The sequence below is a fragment of the Protopterus annectens genome, chromosome 12.part0, assembly GCF_019279795.1.
Source record: "Protopterus annectens isolate FY-2018-M chromosome 12.part0, PAN1.0, whole genome shotgun sequence".
NCBI classification, from domain to species: Eukaryota; Metazoa; Chordata; order Ceratodontiformes; family Protopteridae; genus Protopterus; species Protopterus annectens.
The window spans coordinates 840,946,193-840,970,781 of NC_056746.1; the positions used below are offsets into that span (position 1 = coordinate 840,946,193).

Below are 24,589 nucleotides of genomic sequence, written 5' to 3' on the forward strand. Positions count from 1 at the left end.
GCTTGTGCTTCTTTCAATAAACGCACTCTCAGGTGTCGGACAGAGTTTGCACAGGATTATTTTGGGGAAGATTTCTGTTATATCATGCCGTCGGAGCTTCCGACAGCACATTTACCTAAAAAACGGAAGGATAAGGACCGACACCTGTGGTCCGCGGTCTCGGCCGACACCACACGTAGGCCTACCGCGAGTGCCTTGGTCTCTTCTGAGCCGGTTTCACAACCGCTACAGACCGACGACACCGCCCCACCAGTTACTTTGGTACAGGAGGCCAGCTCGGTGCCGGTTTCTGTTCTCCCCTCTGAGACCGTAGCCAAGGATATTTCTGACACCATTTCTGTGGATAAGACTACTCCAGCACGCGGGGCTGCCAGGCCTCCAGTGTCTATGTCCATTAAGGCCTACACACGTGCTAAGGCTGCCAAACAGGCTAAGTCTCTCCCTCCAAGATCTGTTTCTCTGGGATCCACTTCTGGTTCTCAAATTTTAAGTCTAGCTGAGGACCTTATTTCTTTAATTAGGGGTTCTCAGCCACATCCAGATAGAGGCTCTCAGCCGCCTTCGGTCAAGAGGCCTAGGGTTGAGTAGGTAGATCCCCAGTCCTCCGATGAGGCCTCAGGTGATTCTGCACATTCAGACTACCAGGAGGAGGCCTTCCCGGCCTACGAGGATTCTGATGCGGAGGAATCCATCCCCTCTGCTTCTCCTCCTGAGGAGTTTTCCTTTGGGGAAATGCTTCATTCCATGAGGGAACACTTCAAATGGCATGGCCAAGAATACTCAGATTCTAGGAAAAGGTTAAGGGAATTTTTAAAGCTACCTCAGCATAGACCCTTAGCTATTCCTCCAGTTTTAAATGTTTTAGATGATGTGTACTTAGAATCTAGTGTTTCCCCTGACTCCCTCCCCCCTGCTCCTGTCAAGCCAGACAGGTACTACAGGGTCCCAGACACGCATCAGTTTCTGTACAAGGGCCATACTGCTGACCCTGAAACTATTTCTCAGGGACCTAAAGGGGTTTCCTCCACTACTGCTAAGAATCCACTTCCTTCGGAAAGAGATTCTAGGGCTTTAGAAAGGTGGGGCAAGAAAGTATATACATCTTCCACCCTTTCTATGCGAGCATTAAATTGTCAATTTCATATGATTCAGTATCAGGAATACATGTTGGATGACTTGCAAAAGAAATTGGCTTCCCCTGAACCATTAGATAGAAAGGGGTTACAGGAATTGGTTTATAAGACTCAGCAGGTTAGCAACCATTTCCTTCAGTGTGGATATGATGCATTGGAAGCTTCATGTAGAGCAGCAATGACAGGTACGGTCATACGCAGACATGCTTGGTTAAAGGAACAAACATTGCCAGACCATGTGAAAATTAAGCTTTTGGACGCACCACTAGAGAAACATAAGCTATTTGGTTCTACTGCACAAGAGGTTTTAAAGAAAATAGAGGAAAAGGCAAAATCAGTGCAAACAGTCAAAGATTTCCTTCAGGGTACAGCCTCCAAGATTCAGCAGGAATTGGCCTTCTAAGCATTGGTCCTTTCCAGACACAGACAAATTTCAAAGAGGCAAAAACAGATGTGGCAGAGGTAGAGGGCAAACTCGAGGCTCCTACAGAGGACGTCAATGGCAGCCTCCGAATCAGAGAGGTGGGGCAGGACCTTCCACTGCTCCGCAGGGACAATCTCAATAACTTGACTTTGACTCCGCCATCCAGGGCTCAATTAGAAGCACCTTTGGGCGAAAAATTATCTTTATTCTCCCAAAATTGGCACAATATTACAAAGGACAAATGGATACTGGACATAATAGACAAAGGATACAGATTCCATTTTCATACACTACCAACAAGACATGGCAGGCCAAACCTGCCACCAAATCAAAGGGCAGAGGCACTCAAACAAATAACAAACCTACTTCAAATAAGAGCAATAGAAAAGGTTCCTTCTGCAGAACAAGGCCAAGGATTTTATTCAAGACTGTTCTTTGTTCCAAGAAAAGAAAACCAATGGAGACCCATTCTGGACTTGTCCGCACTGAATACTTACCTTATTGTGCCAAAATTCAAAATGCTGACTTTACAGCAACTCCTTCCCATGCTGGGCAAGGGGTCTTTGCTGGTAACTCTGGACCTCAAGGAGGCATACCTGCATGTCCCAATCAGACAAAGTTGCAGAAGATACCACAGATTTCTTGCAGGCTCAGAACATTATCAATTCTCAGCATTGCCCTTTGGCTTATCTACTGCGCCCAGAGTGTTCACGAAATGCCTGGCATCAGTAATTGCACATTGCAGACTTCAGGGGATACAAATATACCCTTACCTGGACGACTGCCTTATACAAGTGGACAGCCAACAAGCCTTGTTAAAAAACTTGGACTATGTCATTCACCTACTGCAGGCCTTGGGATACACAGTCAATATTCAGATATCAAGTCTCGTACCATCCCAACAAATACCTTTCCTGGGTGCCACACTGGACACAAACACCCAGATGGCGTTTCTGACAAAAGAAAAACAAAAACAATTACCAGAATACCTCAGAAAATTAGCAACACACACCCAGATGACTGCAAGGAAAATCCTGCAGGCCCTGGGTTTCATGGCATCTGGCATTCTTCTGATTCCACACGCAAGGCTGCATATGAGGAAACTACAATGGTATCTAAAAAGTCTATGGTCTCAACACAGCCACAGCCTGGAAGCATTGATCCCACTCATTCCATGCCTTCAAAAGGAATTTCTGTGGTGGGCCCAAGCAAGCCAGATAAACAAAGGTCTGCCTTTCAGCAAGTCTCATACAAGTCAAACCATAACAACAGACGCCTCAAACCATAGATGGGGGGCGCACATGGAGGGCAGATGCATTCAAGGACAATGGACACAAAAATAAAAGCACCTGCACATCAACCAAAAAGAAATGCTGGCAGTGATGCACGCAATCAAGGCCTTCGAAAAGTTCATGCATCAGGGCCATCTACTAATAAAGACAGGCAATACCACAGTTATGTGGTACATAAACAAGCAAGGAGGTACCCATTCCTACCCTCTTTGCAGACTGGCAATGAATCTCTGGGATATTTCCCTACAATTGAAAATAGAGCTACAATCACAGTTTGTACCAGGGAAGGACAATGTTCTGGCGGACAGCCTAAGCAGAAACATCATGGATCCACATGAATGGATGTTGCATCCAAACATTTTCTTACAAATAACTCAAGCATGGGGAAGGCCGGACATAGATCTTTTTGCCTCCCACCTCAATCACCATCTGAAAAAGTTTTGCACAAGGACATACCATCCTCAAGCATGGAAGGTGGACGCTCTCTCCTTCAGTTGGAACTCTCTCACACTATATGCCTTTCCACCTCTTCCTTTGATGACCAAGGTGTTACTAAAGATCAAGACAGAGCAGCCGAAAGTCATACTGATAACTCCAGACTGGCCAAGACAACACTGGTACCCACTGCTACGGAGCTTGACACACACCAATCCATGGCTCCTTCCTTAATGGCCACTTCTTCTGACACAGCACAATTACAGGATACTACACCCCAGCTTGAAAACATTGAAGCTGACAGCTTGGAAGATTCCATGACTATTCCTCAGGATACACTTTCCAAAAGGGTAAAGGATATCATCCTGGAGGCGCGCAGACCTTCCACTAGAAAAACATACTCAGCAAAATGGAAGAGATTTCTTCTCTGGAACAGCAAAAAGGGTCAAGACCCATCAGTGATGAGCATTCCACAGATCCTAGAATATTTGGCTGAAATGCTCCACAATGGCCTTTCATATTCTTCCATAAAAATACATGCTTCAGCAATATCTGCCAAATATAACACTGATCCGCCTGTATTTTCTCACCCATTGCTAAGACAGTTTCTAAGAGGTATAAAGAACATCAACCCTCCAAGGAAACCACCAGTGCCTGCATGGGACCTCAACTTCATGCTGGAAAAATTAATTCTTCCTCCCTTTGAACCAGCAGCATCTTCAGAGTTGAAATTTCTGTCTTGGAAGACAGCTTTCCTTCTGGCAGTAACCTCAGCAAGAAGAGTCTCTGAGCTACAGGCCCTTATGGCAATACAACCATTTCTTATTTTTCATCAGGACAGAGTTTCTTTGAGAACCAATCCGTCATTCATGCCAAAGGTGGTATCCAGGGTGTCCCTGAATCAATCTATTCACCTGCCTACCTTCTTTCCCAATCCTCAAAATAAAGGAGAGAGACTTCTGCACACCTTGGACATACACAGATAGTTGCGCTACTACTTGGACAGAACAAAGTCTTTCAGAAAATCTGACCAGCTTTTTGTAGCTTGAGCTGCTGGATTGCAGGGAAAAGCAATTTCCAAACAGACAATTTCTAAATGGATTGGAAATTGCATTCGATTCTGCTACTCTTTTCATGGAAAAACTGTGCCAGCTGACATCAGGCCACATTCCACCAGAGCTACAGCCACCTCCACAGCCTTTTTAAGAGGAGTGGCAACAAAGGACATTTTAGAAGCTGCTACATGGAGCTCCGTGCATACATTTTCCAAACATTACAACCTGCCTTTATATTCCAGATCCAGAGCAGGGTTTGCTTCTGCAGTCCTGCAGGGCATTTTAGCTACACCATCTTTGTCTTAGTGCCTACCACCCCCAGGTTGGCTGTGGTATTCAACCCATATGTCAGGACTGCAGTTGCATCCTTGAAGGACATAGTACAGTTTTGTACCTACCATAAATGTAGATGTCCGATAGGTATGCAACTGCAGTCAGGTTTTCTCTCCCACCTACCCCTCTATGGTATTCTTTTGGGTTTCTACCCCTCATTTTAGCTACCTGGGGTAATCTTTTATGGTGTATTTGTTTTTATGTTGTTGTACTTGTCTGGAATTTTTTCTCTATTTTCAAAATTTAGCCTTCCTTAGAGGGCACCTGACATCTGGGGCAAGAAACACTGAAGAAGATGGCGTCTGCTGACACTTTTATACCCCAGGCGCTCTGACGTCGGGGAAAGGGCGACTTCAGCCGACGCCGGACCCAGACTTTGGAATCCGGCCGACCGAAGGGCTGCCTGAGGCAGGACAACCCATATGTCAGGACTGCAGTTGCATACCTATCGGACATCTACATTTATGGTAGGTACAAAACTGTACTTTCTTCTTGGAGCTCGTGTAAGACACAGCCTGGGACACCGTCCTGTCCCATAGATGCTGTGTTTTTTTGCTTTGGAGAGGGCAACTTTCACCTGTGCATCTGTGATGTCAGGGTGGTTACATTCAGTTAGGATAGGCATTTGCTCCTTTGGGGGGGGGGGGGGGAATTTGCGCTGAATCTGTCTGCCAGGATGTTGGCTATGTCTGTAGGTTTGGTATATTTTGTGCCATTATGCAACAATTTAGAGCATATCTGGGAGTTTCCGCCCATGTTCCTGACATAACTAAAGAAGGCCTTGTGATTATCTTTAGTGTCTAGGGCAATTTTTCTTTCGAAGCTGGCCTTTGATGATTTTATGAGGGATCGAAGTTTCTTGCTAATACTGATCAGAGATGCCTTCCCTTTTTGGGATTTTGCTCTGTCATGTAGTAGCTTCCTCCTTCTGTTGTATAGCTTATTTATGACCAGTCTCCTGTTTTTGGAGGAGTGAGTCTTGGTTTTATTTGGGATAGCATGATCCATGCATTCCTGCAGGTGCTCATAGAATGCATTTGTAAAGGATTCTGCAGATTGGGCTGTATTATCCTCTGGCCCAGGGACTTTGAAGGATTCCACCTCAGTCTTGAGAAGTGCAAAGTTGGCTTTTGAGAAATTCTTTACAGTGATTTCCTTGGCTAGGGGTGGGGACGGGATATGGATGTCCAGGGAAATTTGTTTATGGTCTGATCTTACCAATGAGGGGTTTACTTCTGGTGTGGAACATAGAGTCCCCATGTTGGTGATGACCAGGTCCAATATGTTCCCTCTTGTGGGAGTGGTGACCAGTTGTTCCATTGCGTTAGAGTTTATAAATTCAAGGAACCGTTGGGCGAGGGTGTTTGGGCTTGAGTAGTTTTCCCAGTCAATGCTTGGGTAGTTGAAATCACCCAATTAACATAGTGTTTGGAGAGACCTTCATATTCTCCAGTGTTCTCAGGAATGCCAAGTGGGGTTCCTGTAATAGGGAGGGTGTTCTGTAGCAGGCTACAAACTGAAAGGCAGTTTTGCCCGCTGTTAGTTGCACATGGATGGTTTCCGATGCTTCGTGCAGTGCCACTAACCTGGAGGTGTAGGTATCTTTGATGAATATAGATACTCACCCTTCTTTTGTGCTTCGGTCCGAGTTTTGGGGCCGAAACGCATGGTATGAGTTATAACCTGGTAGTGCTGGGGTGCTCTCAGGAGCCTTGAACCAGGTTTCTGTTACTGCACAGACATCGATTTTCTCCATACTAAGGAGAGCTTCGAGTGCGTGCATGTTGAGGTTTAGACTTCTGGCATTGAGAAGCATTACCTTTAGTTTTCTTATCCTTGGGTTGTCTATGGAGGTGGGTTTGTCCTTTGAGCCTTGCCTAAAAAAGGCACTATAGGGGTGGCAAGAGCCTTGGCCAGTATACGAAAGCCTAAGGGTGACAGGTGCAAGCTGTCCCTAGCGAAGCAACATGGTTTATCAGGAATGTCATCCCAGGCAGACAGACACTGGATCCCCTTTGAATGACACCAATACTTTAGCCAATTGTTGAAACTGATCATTTTGTCTTTATACTGTGGCATCATTCTTGGTGAGGGCAAGATGCTACTCAAGGTCAGGGTCATACCAGCCTGGGCTACATGGTCAGAGAGCTCCTCTATGTCTCTTTTCATGTAGTCCAAGGAGGTACGTCTCAGGTCATTCACACCAGCATGGACAATGACGGATTCATACTTGTACTTGCTTTGGAGTGACCTGAGTGCTTGCGTTATGTGGCGGATCCTGGCACCCGACAGGCAGCTTACAGTGACCTTCTCCTTGTTCAGTCTGATGAGCGGGACATCAGTGTGCCGGACAGTAGAGTCCCCTATAACAAGTGTATTTGGTGTGTTGTTTGGCCTTAAGGGCTGTGACTGTGAGGCACACTGATTTTGAGAGATATGTGATTCGGGGGTATTGTTGAGGGGTGGCTGTTGCTTGGATATCTGCTTAGGAGGTCTTTGCTGTTTAGGCAGATTTTTATTTAGAGCCTCGAGTATGTTTTTGTGTGTTTGTGTTGGGTATGCAGATGCAATAGGTCTGTGTGAGACTGGATTTGTGGTGTGGGTGGTTACCTTTTCCTCCTGACTGACTGTGCCTGTCTTGGGTTGAGAGAGCTCCGCCTCCAGTTTGGCTGTGTAACTGCATCTCACACATGTATTAGAGTTTGTTGGAAGGAGGAGAGGGTTGTCTGTGTACATAAGGCAATTGTAACATTGCCTCAAAATTCCCAGATTCACCAGCTGGACTGGAGAGTAACCTTGAAACTGACCCTTGGACATACCAGATTAGTATAGGGAACTGTTTTTTTTACTGATCAGATTAGGGAAGGGAACTGATTTTTCACTTGATCAGGAAGGACCATTCGGGAGCCTAATACTTTTATGAGAAGTCAAGGAGGGTGTAGTGCTTTAGTTTAGTTAGTGTTTCCTTATAAGAGCTGAGCAAGTGCAGGGCTTTAGAAAGAGAATAGAGTGATTACTTTGAGAGTTTGAACAGTTCTAAGGGAAAAAATGAAGAGCAGACTTTGTGGAGCCTGGAATAGTTTAAACCTGTTTAGGCGGCGCTGCCCGACGCTGCTCAGTGCGCAAAACCGCGCAAAAAGAGAGTTGTAGGGTTTTAAGAGAGAGAGAGAGATCAAGGAGTTTAGAATTGACACAAAATGGCCAATAAAACTACAGCTTCTAGGTAGTAACCACTCCTCCAGGGACAGGCAGGCTGTTCAGTGTTAACCACTCCCACTGGTGAACACAGAGACTTCCCTTTAGCCCAAGCAAGCACTGGCCTTCTAGAAACTTCCAAACAGTTCAGAACAGCAAATCTGTAACTGAACTTTCTTAACTTTCAAAAAGTGGGGAAAAAAGCAAGATTTTTTTTTTTTTTTTTTGTAGTTTAACGGTAGCAGAGATACACAAGCAGCAAAATAATCACAACAGTGCAATAAATGACCCCACACTTGAGTGCTAGTTCAAAATTAGGTAAAATGCAGTTTTTAGAGAAAAAAACGATTTTACATTGCATTTTTAACTACCTTGCTTTGTAGCACCCATAATTTTATCTTATTCAAATCAGGTGAAATGTTATCTGTTTTTTTACAAAGGCTAGTGTGTTTAGTATAAGATTTCTATATTGAGTCACCTGTTGCTAAAAGGTCCATTTTTTTGCTACTATATACAAGAGCAGAATATGCGGATTATCATCTTTGCACTATTGATGCAGTTATCTTTCATAATATGGTACAACTGTATTACATGTGTAATGAAGAAATCTGATGAACAGTAACTTCCAACCAAAATAATTTGTCTGTTTCTCTTTAGGGAATCTTTGGAGGCACTTCTTCAGAGGGCTGTAGCCCACTGTCCTAAAGCAGAGGTCTTATGGCTGATGGGTGCCAAGTCTAAATGGCTAGCTGGAGACGTACCTGCTGCAAGAAGCATTCTGGCACTTGCCTTTCAGGTCTGCAGTAGAACTTCTATATATTTGTTTTTCTTTTTTCTCTGAAAGCTTTTCTGACACAGTAACATAAGACTTCTGATGAGGTCCCAATTGAAAGTCCAAAGGTCTTAAGTAAGGTTCTCAAAACAGCAAAACCTAAGTACGATTAGCATGTGTGTGTATAAATGTTTATTTATATACATATTAACTGTAAAATTCATTTTCTGAGTGCAAGTACCAGCCATCAAAAACAATTAAAAGGTGTTGCGCTGAGTTTTAGAATTTACTCCTATTTGTAGATAACTAACCTGACTTCTGTTATGGAGCCATTTGAAAGTAAGGTCACTCACAGATTAGTGTGTTTACCAACTAAAGAAGCAACTGTGTAGCACTTTTTTTTTGTTTTTAATCTGGTACCCCTTCTGACCATCAAACCTCCCACTTGGCATGCTCAATGTAAGCAGGGAGAAGTAGATAGACACTGTTCTATGCCCACTGTGCTTCCTACAGTAACTCAGCCAGTCTACAGCCCCCCAGCACTTCAGTTGAAGAGCAAAAGAAAAAAATAACAAAAAAATGCCAAATTGAAGTGCCTTTTTGTACCAGCATTTCAGTACAGAAAAAAATATTTAGTGGAAGCCTGTCTGTTAGTCGCATCCTATAACACTTTGTGCCCAGGGCATTTTTGCCCCGCCCTTGCTATGCTGCTACTTGGCAGACTAGGAGCTGGCATTGCACATATTTAGCATGTCCCTCACAAGGACCTTTTCTTCAGTTCCTTCTGCTTTCTCCTTTGACTGATTCAGGAGAGATTCCTGAAATTGGCAGTTCAGGGCCAGAGAGTTGAAGTATAGGTCTTTTCTCCAACGCAGTCAAGAAGTCTGCTGTCTTAATTGTTTGGGAGTGGTTTCCTAGAAGAACAGCCATTGGAATCCAAAAAAGGCACTTCTGGATTCACAGCAGGGTTCTTGAAGAGGAACAGTCTGTAGAAATTATCAGGTTTCCCGGGAGCAGGTGGCTGGGAGTCCAGCTGCAGAGATGTGTGGAAGACCATATCATCCAGTATCTCAAGCACTAGAGGGATAGCTAGAGTCTTAAGGTTCAAGCAGGAACGTGAACCTTTACATAGAGAATATTCTTGAGCCTCCCAGTCAAAGGTCTCTTAAATTGTATGCAGTGTGTTCTCAAAGGAAAGGTCCTCTGGTGGTGAGGCCGAGGCCAAAGTAACTTCAGACTCAGAACTGGCATAGTAAACTTGTGGAAGTTGATTAAGTTATGTCCATTCTTCATTAGAGTCTCGGGAATCATTAGTTTCCTATGGAGAAATGTCCATTTTAACAGGACAGATTCCTGGTGCAGAGGTCGTTTTAGGGTAGTATTAGCTAAATCTCCCAAAATCCACTAGTTCTTAGCCACCATGACCAAGTCCTATGGATAGGCTTGGGAGGAGTGTGGCTTAGGACCATGAAGCTGATCTGGGACAAAGTGACAATCAGCTTCTATGGCTTTGGCCATTTTTGCCTGTGCTTGAGAGTGACATTGGACAAAGAGGCTTCATGCCGCAGACAGGCAACTGTAACTTGTATCTGATCCCCAGATACCACCTCCCAGATGAAAATGCAGGGGATCTTGCTCTCCCCTCAGTCATCAGAATTCTGGCATCAGAAGTTAGTGGCTACACAGCCACTGAAGACCCGACTGACACTTGAAAGTGATTGCCTCAAGCAGATGTCAGTGATGAGACTGGCATGGTAGCCTGCAGAGGGTTCATGCCAGAGGCCTCTGCAGCAGTGAATGTCAAATGAAGTGCTATGAAGGCATCTTACCTCCTTCAATTTCAAGCCTCAGATGTTTGATGCACATTGAAAATGTGCCATAAGTTCTTTTTGCACAATTTTCCTTCGGATGTTTCTCTTTTCTCTTTCTAGTGATCTTGGCACTGACAAATCCATTAACCATATGTTTACTAGAACCTATTTTAACCTTAGCATTCAGTGTTAATGCTTACAGAATCAAACCTTTTATTTATTACATTTGGAATTTAACTTTCCCTTAGGAAATTAAAGATACATTAAGGGAAAAGCTTACTATAGTGTTCAAAAGCAGCAAGAGCAGTAAGTGTATTTTAAAAGAACATTCAAAAGACTCTATCCAAGTCATTGTGAGGAACAAGATGGTAAAATGTGTTTTTTATAAATGTAGGTTTATTTACAATTGACCTAATATAACATTGGACACCTTTGAGAAGGTTACACAGTGTTGATGATATTGTAATTGTGCAACTACCAAAGATGTACATTTGGTAAAATGTCTTGCATGTTCACCATTCTGTTAGTGAAATGGTGAGAAGGTTGAAAGACAGAATTAGTGAATATTGGTATGACATAAAGAAGTGCAGAATGAGCAACGGATTATATCGACATACTTTGTAATGTGGACACTTGTAATTGATGATGGTGGGGTGGGCATGGGAAAGCATGCTAGAGTATAAGGAGTTACTCTGGCAATTGCACCTAAATGCAGTGTGACCACCTGGGCTGAATGACAGTACTTGCATTAACAACATTTTAAAATTAAGAGCAGCAAAATTTTGAGTATTAAAATGCATTTTGCATTCGTAAATATATCTTGTATTTTGTTAGTTTTATAACAGTCGTTTACATGTATTGTTTGTGATTTTTTTTAGATTTTAAATATTGAATCAATTATGCTAATTTGTTAGGGTGCTTATATTAAGGACATGAAACTGGTATTTTTAGATTCTGATGAAGTCGCATTCAAGAGGGACAAAAGAGCTTAATACTTGTTGAAATAAATGTTCTACTAGGCTATTGCCTATCCTTGTATTCTGTTTTGTCTCATGATAGTGTTGTGTGTTTTTGGTTACTGGCAGATGCCTTAGTGTAAGGATTCGGCCCTATGTGTTATGGTATGGGAATTGAAAAGCTGTGCTGGGGATAGTTATGTACGTCATGCTCTAGACCCTAGGAAAATTAAGCAGAGAGAGTGAAAATCACTATGCAGAATTTGTTTTATACATTCCACACAGTTACTGACTTTCTGACATTTTCATAAACAGTAGATCAGTTTAGCAAAGATGATAAGAAGCTTAAACACAGGGTACATACTTGTATCTCTCTGGCTTTAGGACTGCATACTCTGTGTGCATATGAATGACACTAGGTCATAGGTAAGAAAAAACTAAAGATGGTTCCAACTAATGACCATTTTTACTACCTACATCCTGATGTCAGAAGGGAAGGCTGTCTGCTGGACAGGGTAGGGGGGGACACAAAGTTTCTGATGTTCGGGCCAGCATAGAGCTTCTGTAAGGCACTTTATTTGCTGCATTTGTGTACCAGGGGAACCCAGCTTGCAGTTATTGGCAAATTTGGTTAGCCATAGGGTCAGGGTTTGTGGTATGAAGGTCAAAAATGTAAATACCAAAAAGGAAAGGCCCAAGTACAGAGTTTTGTGGTACTTCATTGACTTCAATGATTACTTTCTTACTTTTGCAAGTTTCATCTCCAAACTTGTGTGAGTTCTGACCGTCAGCCAGTTCGTAACCCATCTTACCAAGTGAGGATCTATCTTTGGTGTTTAAGCTTGTTTAAAATCCCAGCAGTGAGGTACAGTATTCAAGGATTTGGCGAGATCTAGATATGCTTTGTGGTGAGTAGCAACTGTCCACTGCCGTTGTAACTTTCTCAAAGCAGTTCACCGAGTTGAGTAGATATCTGTTAACAAAACCAAACTTTTGTAAGTCAGCGTATTACAAGATTTTTAATATTGTAGTTTAAGAAGTCTGGTATTATACATTCCATGGCCTTGCAAACCTAGGGTAATTAGTCTGATGAGTCTGCGGTAAAGCCCAGTTTCGTAGAGTCACCACTCCAGCTGTTTTCCAAATCTCTGAGACGTACTCTGTAGCCAGGTTTAAGTTAAATAACTGCAGGGAGTGGTTCAGAGAAGGCATGTCTGGCACTGTTAATTAAGCAACCAGGTAAATTATCTAGGAGGCCCATGGAAGTGGTGCTTTTAGCTTTATAACAAACAGACAGGACATGTTTATTTATTCTTTAACCAGGAAAGCCAGACTTGGAATGAAGCCATTTTTCAGTGGAGGCCTGGGGGGGAAACTCCAGATGCATGTCTTTTTAACATGTTCCATGCTCATCTTAGAGTGGGTGAGACTCATACATTTTTGGAATTTCAGTGATTTTTTTTTTTTATATATATATATATATATATATATATATATATATATATATATATATATATATATATATATATAGAGTAAAGTTAACACTAAATATGTCTACAAGTATACTACCTATGCTTTCAGGATTAGAGTGAGTAATGTCATTTTGGCTTAGTTACACACATTGTAGTTTGTCAGTTTCCTAATTGGGTTGGTTTGGCACAATAGTTACAGTCTTTATATGTTTAGACACAAGGCATAGAGTTTGATTTTGACCTTGGGTTATTGGTTAGGCAATATATAGCCCTTTAGTGTAGTTGGCTTAATATTTGCCTATGTAACTAAAGGGGGGATCTGTAGTTCTCTTTGGCTTCTGATGCCAGTTTCAGTTCATATTCAGCTTTATTCTTTCTAATTGTCATTTTTAGTGCCTTGCTAATCTTTTAGATCAAGTCTTTAATACTGGTGGATTTTTCTTTTTTTTTTTTTTTTTACTGGACTTTAAAATATCTTTCTATTTCTTTTGTTATAGAGCTTATTTATTGTTGTAGACCATCAAGTTGGTTTATTTTTTAAATTTCCCATTACAGTCTACATAACTTTTTCATGTGAGAAATAGGATTTAGATAAAAAAGTATCAGTTGAACGTTCATGAGGAGTGGTCACACTGCAAGTAAACTCGGGTGTCTCATCACAAAATTTAAGAAAGGCTGTATATTTAAAGTCCTTGAATTCACCATTGTGTGATTAGTGGTTTTAAAGGAGATGGTTATTTTGTGGTCTGATCAAATCAAAAATGGAGATACTCGAGACATGGTGCACTAACAGAAAATTTGGTTGGACAGTGTCAGTGGTTCACCACTGGTACTGGAATGTCTGTAGTTTGGGAGTTCTATTCCTACCCCACAACTTGATTCATTTTTTGTGACTGACACTGCAGTACAGCATTAGGGTGTGCTGCACTCCAGGGTGTGCTATATTTCAGACAAGATTAAACTGAGGTTTTATCTGTCTGATTTGGTGGCTGCTGAAATGTACACACGCGCATGTATGTATGTATATATATATATATATATATGTATATATATATAGATATATATAGATATATATATATATATATATATATATATATATATATATAGATATATATATAGATATATATAGATATATATAGATAGATATATATAGATATATGTATACATATATCCATATACACACACACACACATATATGTGTGTGTGTGTATGTGTGTGTGTGTATATATATATATATATATATATATATATATATATATATATATATAGTGTGTGTGTATACTTTTTATGTGGACCTGGTCCACAATCGTCTGGTCCCTGGTGGACTAGATAACTACTTTATCTGAAGTAGTTAACTTCATTTTATCTGCAACCTGTGGGTATACGGATCCATATCGGATCTGAGCTGGCAGTTTTTTTTTTCTAGCATCTGCTTCAAGCTCCGGGCTCCTCCCCCTACCCATAATACACCACCATCTCCTATCTTCCCTCAGATCTCGTTTGGCACGCCATAGTAAGCATCGTGATCTCCTTTGCTCTGAGCTTCAGGGATAAGTAAGTAGGTTAATTCTGTTTTTGTGTGAAAGTGGTAGTAAGTTTTCCCTTCCTCCCCCCTTTAGTGTACTCTATTCGTCCGTATAGCTTCAAAAAAAAAGTTTTTTATTGTTGAAAGTAGTTCTAGGCCCTCTTCCCTTCAGCGTGTGTTAGTGTGTTGTGTTCTCTTTAGGGAGTGGCGATTAGTGTTAGGCTGTGGCTGATCAGCCTAAGTCGATTTTCAAAAAGTGCACAGAGTGTAGCCATAAGCTTAATGGCTGATGGTCACACTGTCTGTGAAATATGTTTGGGAGTGCCCCATTTATCAACACAGTGTTCAATCTGTGCAGGCTTTAACCTGAGGGGCCTCAGGGACAAGAAGGCCAAGTTAGTTGCTAAGGGTCTTCTCCCTGCCTCCGTGCTGGATTCTGCCACGGCCTCGGTCTCAGGTACTCCCACCCAACCACCCACTCAGACAGGGAGTCAAACTCCCACTTGTTCTGGTGTTGGGGGAGACAAAGATAAAGAAAAAGCAAGAGAGAGAGAAAAAGGAAAGGGCAGAGAAAGACGCAAGGAGGATAAAGAGAGGAAGAGGGATAAGCCTTGCAAGAGGTCCCCGGACAGGGAATCTTTCCCTACTCCATCATCCAAGACTTTGAGGCCAGCTTCTCCCAGGCTCCGCTCACCCCGTTTCCTGCCGGAGTCGTTGAGTCTTCTGATCCGAGGCCTTCCTCACCCTTATTGAGCAGACCAGCCAGATCCGTGTCAGTCGCCTTTTCGCGATCGACTCGGAGCCTATCGGACTTGGACATGGACAGGATTATGCAGAGATTCCTTCAGACCCAAATACAAATGGGAGTCTTGCCATGCCCCTCTCCCTCTGTAGGGGGGACCTCCATGCCCTTTTTCCACCCCATCTATTCTTCCCCGATCCATGAGGCTGCTTCAGGGTTCTTGGATCCTCTTTGGAGCTGGTAGCTCAGTGCCGACGGTTCCACCAACCCTGACTCCAGCTGTTACCTTAAGTTCCTCGGATCTGGTCAGTTCGGATCTGAGCAACTCTCGGAGCCGTAGACAGGGAGTTGGACCCGAGGGAATGGATCCATCTTCGGCTCTGACCTTTTCAGATCCGACCCGTTCCCGTGGACCTCAGGCTACCCTCGCTTCGGCTCCGATTCCCACTTTGGACCCGGGGAGAGCTTCTTCCTTGCTGGGTGCCAAGGAGGTACGCTCTCCTTGGTGTTTGAAGTGATGGAGAGGGTTTTCTCCCAGGGATTGAGACCTCAGCCCATCTCCTCAGATTCCACCCAGACTCCACTGGATTTGGTGACTACTCCTTTCATCCTGTCTCAGGGACAGCCTGTGCCAGAGGAGCTCCAGGCTGTTCCCTTTGAGGAACCTCCCGCGACTCTCGAGTCTTCTTCAAAGAGTCCCACTGAAGAGGGCCCCCATAAGCGCAAGTGCAAAAGGAGGCACATGGACTCCCCTGAGTCCATCACTATGGACACAGATTTAGATGGCGAAGGTTCCTCCAGGTCACTTCCCGAAGATGTCTCCTTCGGAGACATCATGGAGATCCTCCGCCAGATGGGAGGTTGGTCAGCCCCAAAACCTTCTCCGGATGAATCCGTGCTCCTGGAGGCCTTTGACACGGGCCCATCCACTTCCTGGGTGTCCCTGCCAGTGGACCCCTTGGTGGACCTTATCACCACATGGGCATGGAAGGAGCCTGACACCGTAGAGCCCATACCCAGATGCCCTGACAAGATTTTTTCTCCTCCCACCGACAGACAACCTTGGTCTAAAGGAGCCCCCATTGACGCTATGGTGGTCACAGCAGCCACCAAGAAGGAACTGGCGCAAGAGAGTTCTTCAGTCCACCCTCCAGACAAGGAGTCCAGGTCAGTGGAATGGTTTGGGAAGTGGGTTTGTCAGCTACCTTTTCCATCCGTGCGCTGAACTATTTGGCACACGTGATACGGCTACAGCGAGACCTTGTTTCGGTATTCGCTGAGTCTCTCCCAGAGTCCATATCGCAGCAGGACAAACAACTGTCCTCTGCGAAAATGTCGACTGTGAAGTCTATATCAAACACGTTCATGCGTCTCCTTTCCCACGCCACGAAAGGAGCAGCTAGGGTGGCTGGGACATGTGGCATCACGCGTGGCTCAGGTTGTGTCAGTTTGCGGACCCTTTCAAGGCGTCCTTTACTAATGCTCCCTACGATGATTCCTCCCTTTTCGGGAAGACAGTACGTGACACTCTTGTCCAGAGTGAAAAAGACGGGAAGACGTTTGCCATCGGGATCCGCTTATCTAACCCTCAACGGTCCTTTTCTAGGAACCAAAGAGGGCAAAAGAAGATGTGGTTCCGGAAATCAGTTTTCCTGGGAGTTTCAGGACAACTCTTGCTCCAGAGGCAGAGGGGGGACTGGATCGACACCGACCCAGAGGTAGAGGGGGTCCCAGGAACTTAGGGTCTAGGGAACCTTTTTCTGACAGGCCCACTCAGCAGCCCTGAGGGGTTGCCTGGCTGTCCTACTCTGGAGGCAGTCTGGGGGGATTATCATTGCACCCAGTGGCATGGGAGTCCATAACTGCAGATTGTTGGGTGTTACAAATAATATCCAGAGGCTACACTATCCTGTTTGTTGCCCCACCAAGTGCTACAAGATGCCTCCCGGATGTCCCACCTGCTCACAGGGAGGCCGCAGCTCTAGTGGTTTCAAAGCTGCTTCACAAATGAGCCATCGAACTGGTCCCCCTCGACCAGTCCGGATTAGGCATCTACTCCAGGTTCTTTCTAGTGCCAAAAAAGACAGGGACCTCAGGCCCATTTTAGACCTGTCAACCTTGAATCTGTCTGTCGGCAAACAATAGTTCTGGATGGTCACCCTACAGTTCATTCTACCTTATCTCCGAGAGTGCGACTGGATGTGCTCGTTAGACCTCCAGGATGTTTACTACCATATCAAGATCCACAGAAGCTCCAGGGGGTTTCTTCGCTTCCGGCTGGGAGCCAGTCACTTCCAGTTCAGAGCTCTACCCTTTGGTCTCACCACAGCCCTCAGGGTGTTCACCAAGGTAATGGCAGTAGTAGCAGCTCACCTGAGGCTTCAGGGAATTCAGGTATTTCCTTACCTGGACGACTGGCTCTTCGCTGTGTCCACCAAGCATCTTCTGTGTCTGGCCTGAGACTACTTTCTCCTCTTGGCAGATCGGCTGGGGATTACAGTCGATGTCCACAAATCCCTTTTGCAACCAGTACAAGTTCTAAACTTCATCTGGGCACGGCTAGACACTTTATAGCTAAAAGTTTTCTTAACACCAGACAGGATCTCACACCTCAGGTACCACATCGCTCTAATCGTGAACCTGAAATTTCCAAAGGCGGGTGATGTGCTTCGGGCCCTGGGCTCCATGGGTGCCTTGATTTCTATTCTCCCTTGCGCATGCCTCCATATGCGTGTCCTTCAATGGACTCTAGCTGTCCAATGGTCTTGGCGAGACCTGCCCATGGATTTTCCGATAAGGATCAGTCACACCTTCAGGATGTCTCTCCTTTGGTGGATCCTTTCACCAGAGGTTGCAGTGGGATACCCTTTCATGTCATCTCCAGCCCAAGCCACGGTGACCATGGATGCCTCCCAACTTAGGTGGAGGGGACACTGTTTGGGAAGGACAGCCCAAGGCACGTGGTCCCAGATAGAAACCAAGTTGCACATAAATGTTCTAGAGATGAGGGCAGTGGTTTTAGCGTTGAAAGCCTTCCACACTGTCCTTTCTCTGGGTACGATTGTAGTTCAGACAGACAACATGTCAGTTGTCTGGTATATCAACAAGCAGGGGAGAACCAGATATTATCCTCTGTGTTGCGAGGCCATGAGAGTGTGGGAGTGGGCGATTTCTACAGGTCAGTTTCTGATTGCGACGCACATCCCAGGACCCTCCAACATTTTAGCGGACAGATTGAGTCTGGCTATTCTGATGCTGTACGAGTGGTCTCTGAAACGTTCAGTAGCGGAGGAGATATTCCTTGCATGGGGACAGCCTTGCTGCGATCTCTTCGCATCTCCTTCCAATGCAAAGTGCAGCGAGTTCTTTGCTTTGATTCCCTCACCAGGGGATGCCCCCAGAGACTCCCTAGTCCATGTTTGGCCTCCCGGGTTACTGTATGCTTACCCACCATTACCACTTATTCCGAAGTTTCCTCAGAAAGCCTGTCGACTGGGGTGCATAGTGATCCTCACTGCCCCATTCTGGCCTCGTCAAGTTTGGTTCTCCTTCCTTTGGTCTCATCTTCTAGCGCCTCCATGGATTCTGGATCCATGTCTGGATCTAATCTCTCATCCTTCGGGTGCCTACCCTCCCAATCTGGACAGTCTAAAACTGACTGCTTGGCTGCTCCAGTTCCCTTGATTGCCAAGACTCCCGGTCTTTCATCCCCTGTAAAATCTATACTAGTGGCTTCTCTTAAAGATTCCACTGGGAAGGTCTATCGCAGTAAATGGAGACATTTCTCTATCTGGGCCTGTCAGAGAAACTTGGATCCTTTTACAGCCCCTGTTCCAGCGGTGTTGGAATTCTTAACTAGTATTTTTTTAGCAAGGAGCTAGCTCATCCATGGTGAAAGTACCGGTGGCAGCCATTTCTAATTTTCATGCAGGTGAAAATAAGATTGCACTCACCGCTTCTAGGCTATGTAAAGCCTTTTTAAAAGACACCTTCCTTCTGCGCCCTCCCATCAAAGATTTGGTTCCTCCTTGGGATCTCACTTTGGTTCTCCAGTCATTAGTATCTCCTCCTTTTGAACCTGCTGCATCAGTGGATCTAAAGTTTTTGTCTTGGAAGACAGCCTTCCTAGTGGCTATTACATCAGCTAGAAGGGTCTCTGAGCTGCAGGCTTTGTCTGCCGTGCCTCCTTATTTGGTCTTCCTTAAGTACAGGGTCTCTCTCCGTACAAATCCTTCGTTTTTACCCAAAGTGGCATCTCAATCAAACATAAACCAAACAATTAATCTACCCATTTTCTTTCCAAATTTTCAGAACGAGGCGGAATATAAACTTCATTTGTTAGATGTTCATAGACAACTTTGTTTCTACCTTCATAGAACACAATCCTTCCGTAAGTCCGATCAATTATTTGTTTCATTTTCCAAACCTCGTTTGGGCAAGGCCATTTCCAAGGTTTCTTTAGCCAGATGGATCACTGTTTGCATTCTACACATTTACGAAGCCAAGGGGTTATCTCCTCCTGGCCTGATTAAAGCTCACTCTACCAGGTCCATGGTGACTTCCACTGCTTTTTAGTCTAAGGTTCCTTTGGATGACATTTGCACAGCAGCAACTTGGGCAAATTCTCATACTTTCATCTCCCATTACAAGTTAGATCTGATTTCCAGAGGAGGAGCATCCTTTGGCTCTGCGATACTCAGGAATATCCTTCCATGAGGGCCTCCCAGGATTTGTTGAGTAACTGGGGACTCTGTCCCACAGGTTGCAGATACAATGAAGTTAACTATTTCAGATAAAGAAGTTATGTACTCAGCATAACGTTCCATCTGAGTAGTTATACTTCATTATTCTGCAACCTTCCCACCCTCCGTTCCCCTAACCTTTTCATGTGAATAAACATGTTAGGCTTATTTAGTTGAGTTGCTAATATGTATAGTTGCAGCAAACTCGATCTGAGGGAAGATAGGAGATGGTGGTGTATTATGGGTAGAGGGAGGAGCTCGGAGCTTGGAGCAGATGCTAGAAAAAACAGTTGCTGGCTCTGATCCGATATGGATCCGTATACCCACAGGTTGCAGAAAAATGAAGTATAACTACTCAGATGGAACGTTATGGTAAGTACATAACTTTTTCCATTAAGTTATTGTTTGTTAGGTCTAGGAATCCTTGGGCATACCCAACTTAGAGATACAGGTAAACCACTTAATTGTAAAGATAACTGAAATCAGCCAGTACAGAGGTAGTTTTTTGATGTGGGTTGTTCACCAAGTTCATTTGGGAATCTGTCATAGTCTACTGAGGACATGAACAGTATTCAACAGCAAATTTTTTTCTTGATAGTTATCCTTACTAAGGGTAAGTTCATCATCAGTGTTATGGGAATTTGTCTCAAGGTAATATCTTTAAGAAATGTGGAGACACCTCCATATTGTTCCTGCATTTTAAATGCTCACTGGAAGACTGATGCATGTTGTAAGATAGAAATACCCTAAAATATATGCACTTTTTCTCAGTATTGCACACAGTTGCAGCTAGTACACTGGCGTACAGGAATAAAGTCGGATTATGACCCAGGCAACCAGAAATTGTTAATCAGCTTTGGCATATGATGGTGCTGGCAGGGTGGATGTGTGTGCCTGTCCTGTAGGGAAGGGACCATGATAGACATCTGCCTCTATTAGATTTCTAGTGGAGGGCAGAACTACTCAGAGAGGAGGCTCAGGGATGAGTGGTGGAAGTCAGAGCATTCTAACAATAAAGGTGAAAGGCTGCTGGATTCCTTGGATGTGCATAGTCAGCTCAGCATTTAGCTAGACAAAAGAAAATATGACAGGAAATCAGACTATTTCTGCAGAATGAAAAGAAGAGAAACCAACAACCAAACAGATCACATCTAAATGGATTTCAGATTACAACTCCTTTTGTCATTGCCAACATGGAAAGCCAGCAGTATGCAGGAATCAGGGCTCATTCCACTAGGATTATTGGTACTGCCACTACTGGATTTGCTTTAACCATTTTCCAAGATATGATTTTCCCTGAGAGAGTTTCTGGCCATCTCTCAACTCTCTTTAGCTCTTGGAATCTCCCCAAGAGTTATTACTCAACGGTGAACTACAGAGAAGTGTATAGTTCAGTTGAGTTAGATACTTATAAATGTAGATTTCCAAGTAGCTGCAGTACTAGAATCCTCCAGCCTACCCCCTTCTGTGCTCCTGGGGTTGAGATGGATACCCTTCTCCTCATTGTCATATCACACCAAGATAGTTCCCTCTTATTTTCCCAGATGTTGTCTGGGGACGTATCTGAGCAGGTCAAGCTCTAGGTATCCTGGCTGATGCCCCTTAGTACTATTGATGTCCTAACATTGTGGGTGGTGGGCATCTGCTGGACTGTGCAGAAAGTAAAGTTTGTGGTATGTAAGCTGGCCTTGGACTTCTGCCGTACAGGAATTACCAAGAGGTATTACTGCAACAGCAAAACTAATCTTAACATCTGCATTTATGGTAAATACAACTGTATTTTGTAGCTGTTTATTACATTAAGACTATATTCAAAACATGCATTAATCTCTTGTAGTGCAGTAACTGAAATTTCCACATCAGCAGGCTTCACTGCATCTCTTGTCTTGTGCCCAGTTATTTAACTTGTCAGGGTACTGGCCATGAAAGTAGTCTGTCGTCAAGCAAAGGCTTCCAGAAACCACCAACAGTGGACATTCTAAAAGGCTGAAATTTGTGCTTGTTTGAAACAGTTCAGTCTTGGACATGTTTCTTTTTAGAAATTTCTGACATTTCATGTTTACATTTAAGCCTTCCTTAGTAGTGCTGCTTTACAGCATGCTTCACTTTATAAGGAGACTACCTTTCAGTCATTTCTAGGCAAGTGTACCTTCACTCTTGAAAGAAATAAAATAAGAATGCTTTGGAGTCTGTGATATATTCATGTGTTATCCTAAAAATATGTTTTGCAGTAGAATGTAATTATTGCTTTTCTAAAATTTCATGAAAAATTCCTTGTATTCTTGAAGGGGAAGATTTATTTGACAATAGGTGTTTTTTTTAATTGTTTATTGGCTAAATTACAACAGTCCCATATGAATTGATTTCTTGTGTGAGCCGGAAAGATATGGTATGAGAAGAAAAAAGACTGCATGATAAGGTAAATTATTGCATAGTAAATGTTAAAACTGCAGTTCATTATTAAAAAAAAAGTAAAAGGGCAAATATTTAAAATAAATGGCAAGCTAAACACAGAGAAACCAGAGGCACCACTGGGGCCATGTAACTCTGCATGGCTGCTTCCTGAAACTCCCCCCAAGCTCTTTACCACCCTCATTTACTATCCTCCTTGAGAAATGTGGAAGGAATATTCACTTGCTTTGTAAGAAATAGGGAGGGCATTAGCAAAGATCAGTGGATGTTAAACATTCTAGGAAAATGTTACAAGCTGTAGTTACAAAAACTCCCAAGAAGCAGAGGCATTCCTGTAGTCCCAAAGGACCAGCTGAACCTTGTCCCTACATTTATGCTAGAGACGCTATAGTCCAGGACTGTAAGAAAAGGTCCCAGCTGGAGAGAGAGGCTGAGTATTATATTCAAAGGCCTTTTTTTTTTCTCCAAGGAAGGAGGGCACATGGAAGTCGTTATTGGCTCTGTCCTACTTAAACAAGTTCTAGAAATTCTAAAGTTCAGAATGCTAGCTATCTAAAGCCTATTACTGCTCATCCTAGCTTGGACTCCGATGGTTATTTTAGACTTAAAAACACATCCACATTGTCAAAATCCACAGATGATTTCTCAGGTTTGCAACAGGGAGGAAAGTACTTCCAGTTTGCATCCCTGGCCTTTGACTTGTCTATTACTGCCAGGGTTTTAACAAAGTACCCAGCTCCAGTAATTGCCTGTTGCAGGATAAAGGGTATTCTGACTTGCACTATCTCTAGATGACTGCATCATCCTAGTACAGCTTCTGTGGGAGATTAACAAGGTTTTGTTGTTCATAATGAATTCCCTCAAGCAAAGTCCACCCTGTTACCCATAAACAAGTTAAACATCTTGGAGATGCATCTGGACACCATTTTAAAGGGGACTTTTCTCCCAGGTGAGATGGTGAATCATCTGACACACTACTTCGAAAACAGTCTTCAGCAAAAGGAAATTTCAGCTAAGGAATTCTTCATACATTTTGATTTCATGTCATCCTACTTTCTAACAGAGGCACTAACCTGTATGCACATGAGGAAACTTCTCTTAAGGTCTTCTGTCACTAGAAACCAGAGTTCTCTTATTTCCTTACATCACAAAAAGAGATCTCATAGTGGATACAGCAGTATGTGCAAATATATCCAGAATCGGGGGAAAGGGCGTGCCTTTCAAAGAACCACTGTTGACCGTCATTCTCACCACAAACTAATTAGCTCAAGCTTGGGGGGATGTATATTGAAGCTTTTCAAATCCAAGGTATCTGGGAGTCCATGATGAGACAAATGCATAAAAATTTCAAATAGATGATGGCTGTCATCACAGCACGAAAGGCTTTCAGACACACCTTGAAAGAACATGCTCCCAAGATGAGGACCAAAAAAAAAAAAAACAAAGGGCAAACTCTCTCTTAAATGCCTCTGGTTGCACTTGACTCCCCACCCCCCACCCCCCCACAGTAAATGTTTTGTCAGACAGGCTGAGGCAGACCTTGAGCAGATTCCCACAAATGGATGTTACACAGGGATGTTTTTCGGAGTCTGAACAAGTTATGAAGTGTTCCACAAACCGACCTGTTCACCTCTCATCTCAGCATTTCTACTACAGGTCAGCAACTCCAGGAGCTTGGAAGATAGATGCAGTCTGCTTGGATTAGACAGGTCTTTTCCTCTACAAATTCTCTTTAGTAGCCTTTATCCCCTAGGATATTGCTGCCCCTGGTGGGGGTGTGGATAAGTTGACCCAAGGCATTGGAATTTATGAATTTCAGAAAACATTTAACACAAGAGTTGGTACACGGGTAGTTTTCCTAGTTAATGGTGGGGTTGAAATCGCCCATTATTAGGGTGCTAGGTTGTACCATAATACTTTCCAGTGTATCAAGAAATGAGGAGTGGGAATCCTGGGGCATGGTGGGGGATCTGTAGCAAGCTACAATTTGGAATGTGGTCTTGCCCAGAGTTAGCTGCACTTGGATAATCTCGGATGCATTATGCTGAGCAACTAGCCTGTAGGTGTGGATATCCTTAATGAATATGGACACGCCTCCACCTTTAGTGTTTCGTTCCAGGTTAGGTGGCTGAAAGGTGTGATATGAATTATAGTGTGGTAGTAATGCAGGGGTGCTCTCTGGAGCCTTGAACCAGGTCTCTGTCATTGCACAGATGTCGATGTTCTCCATTTTAAGGAGTGCCTCGAGTGAGTGCATTTTGAGGTTTAGACTTCTAGCATTAAGTAGCAT

General features: G+C 43.6%; 1 protein-coding gene across 1 annotated transcript in view; it reads left to right on the forward strand.

The window, feature by feature from the left end:
• Positions 1-24,589, forward strand: part of PRPF6 (pre-mRNA processing factor 6) — a gene marked incomplete in the record, with an annotated part of 1,570,595 nt that overhangs the window by 734,374 nt on the left and 811,632 nt on the right. Inside the window, 1 exon segment of the mRNA XM_044089883.1 lies at positions 8,525-8,663. Coding sequence (XP_043945818.1) covers positions 8,525-8,663 — 139 coding nt within the window.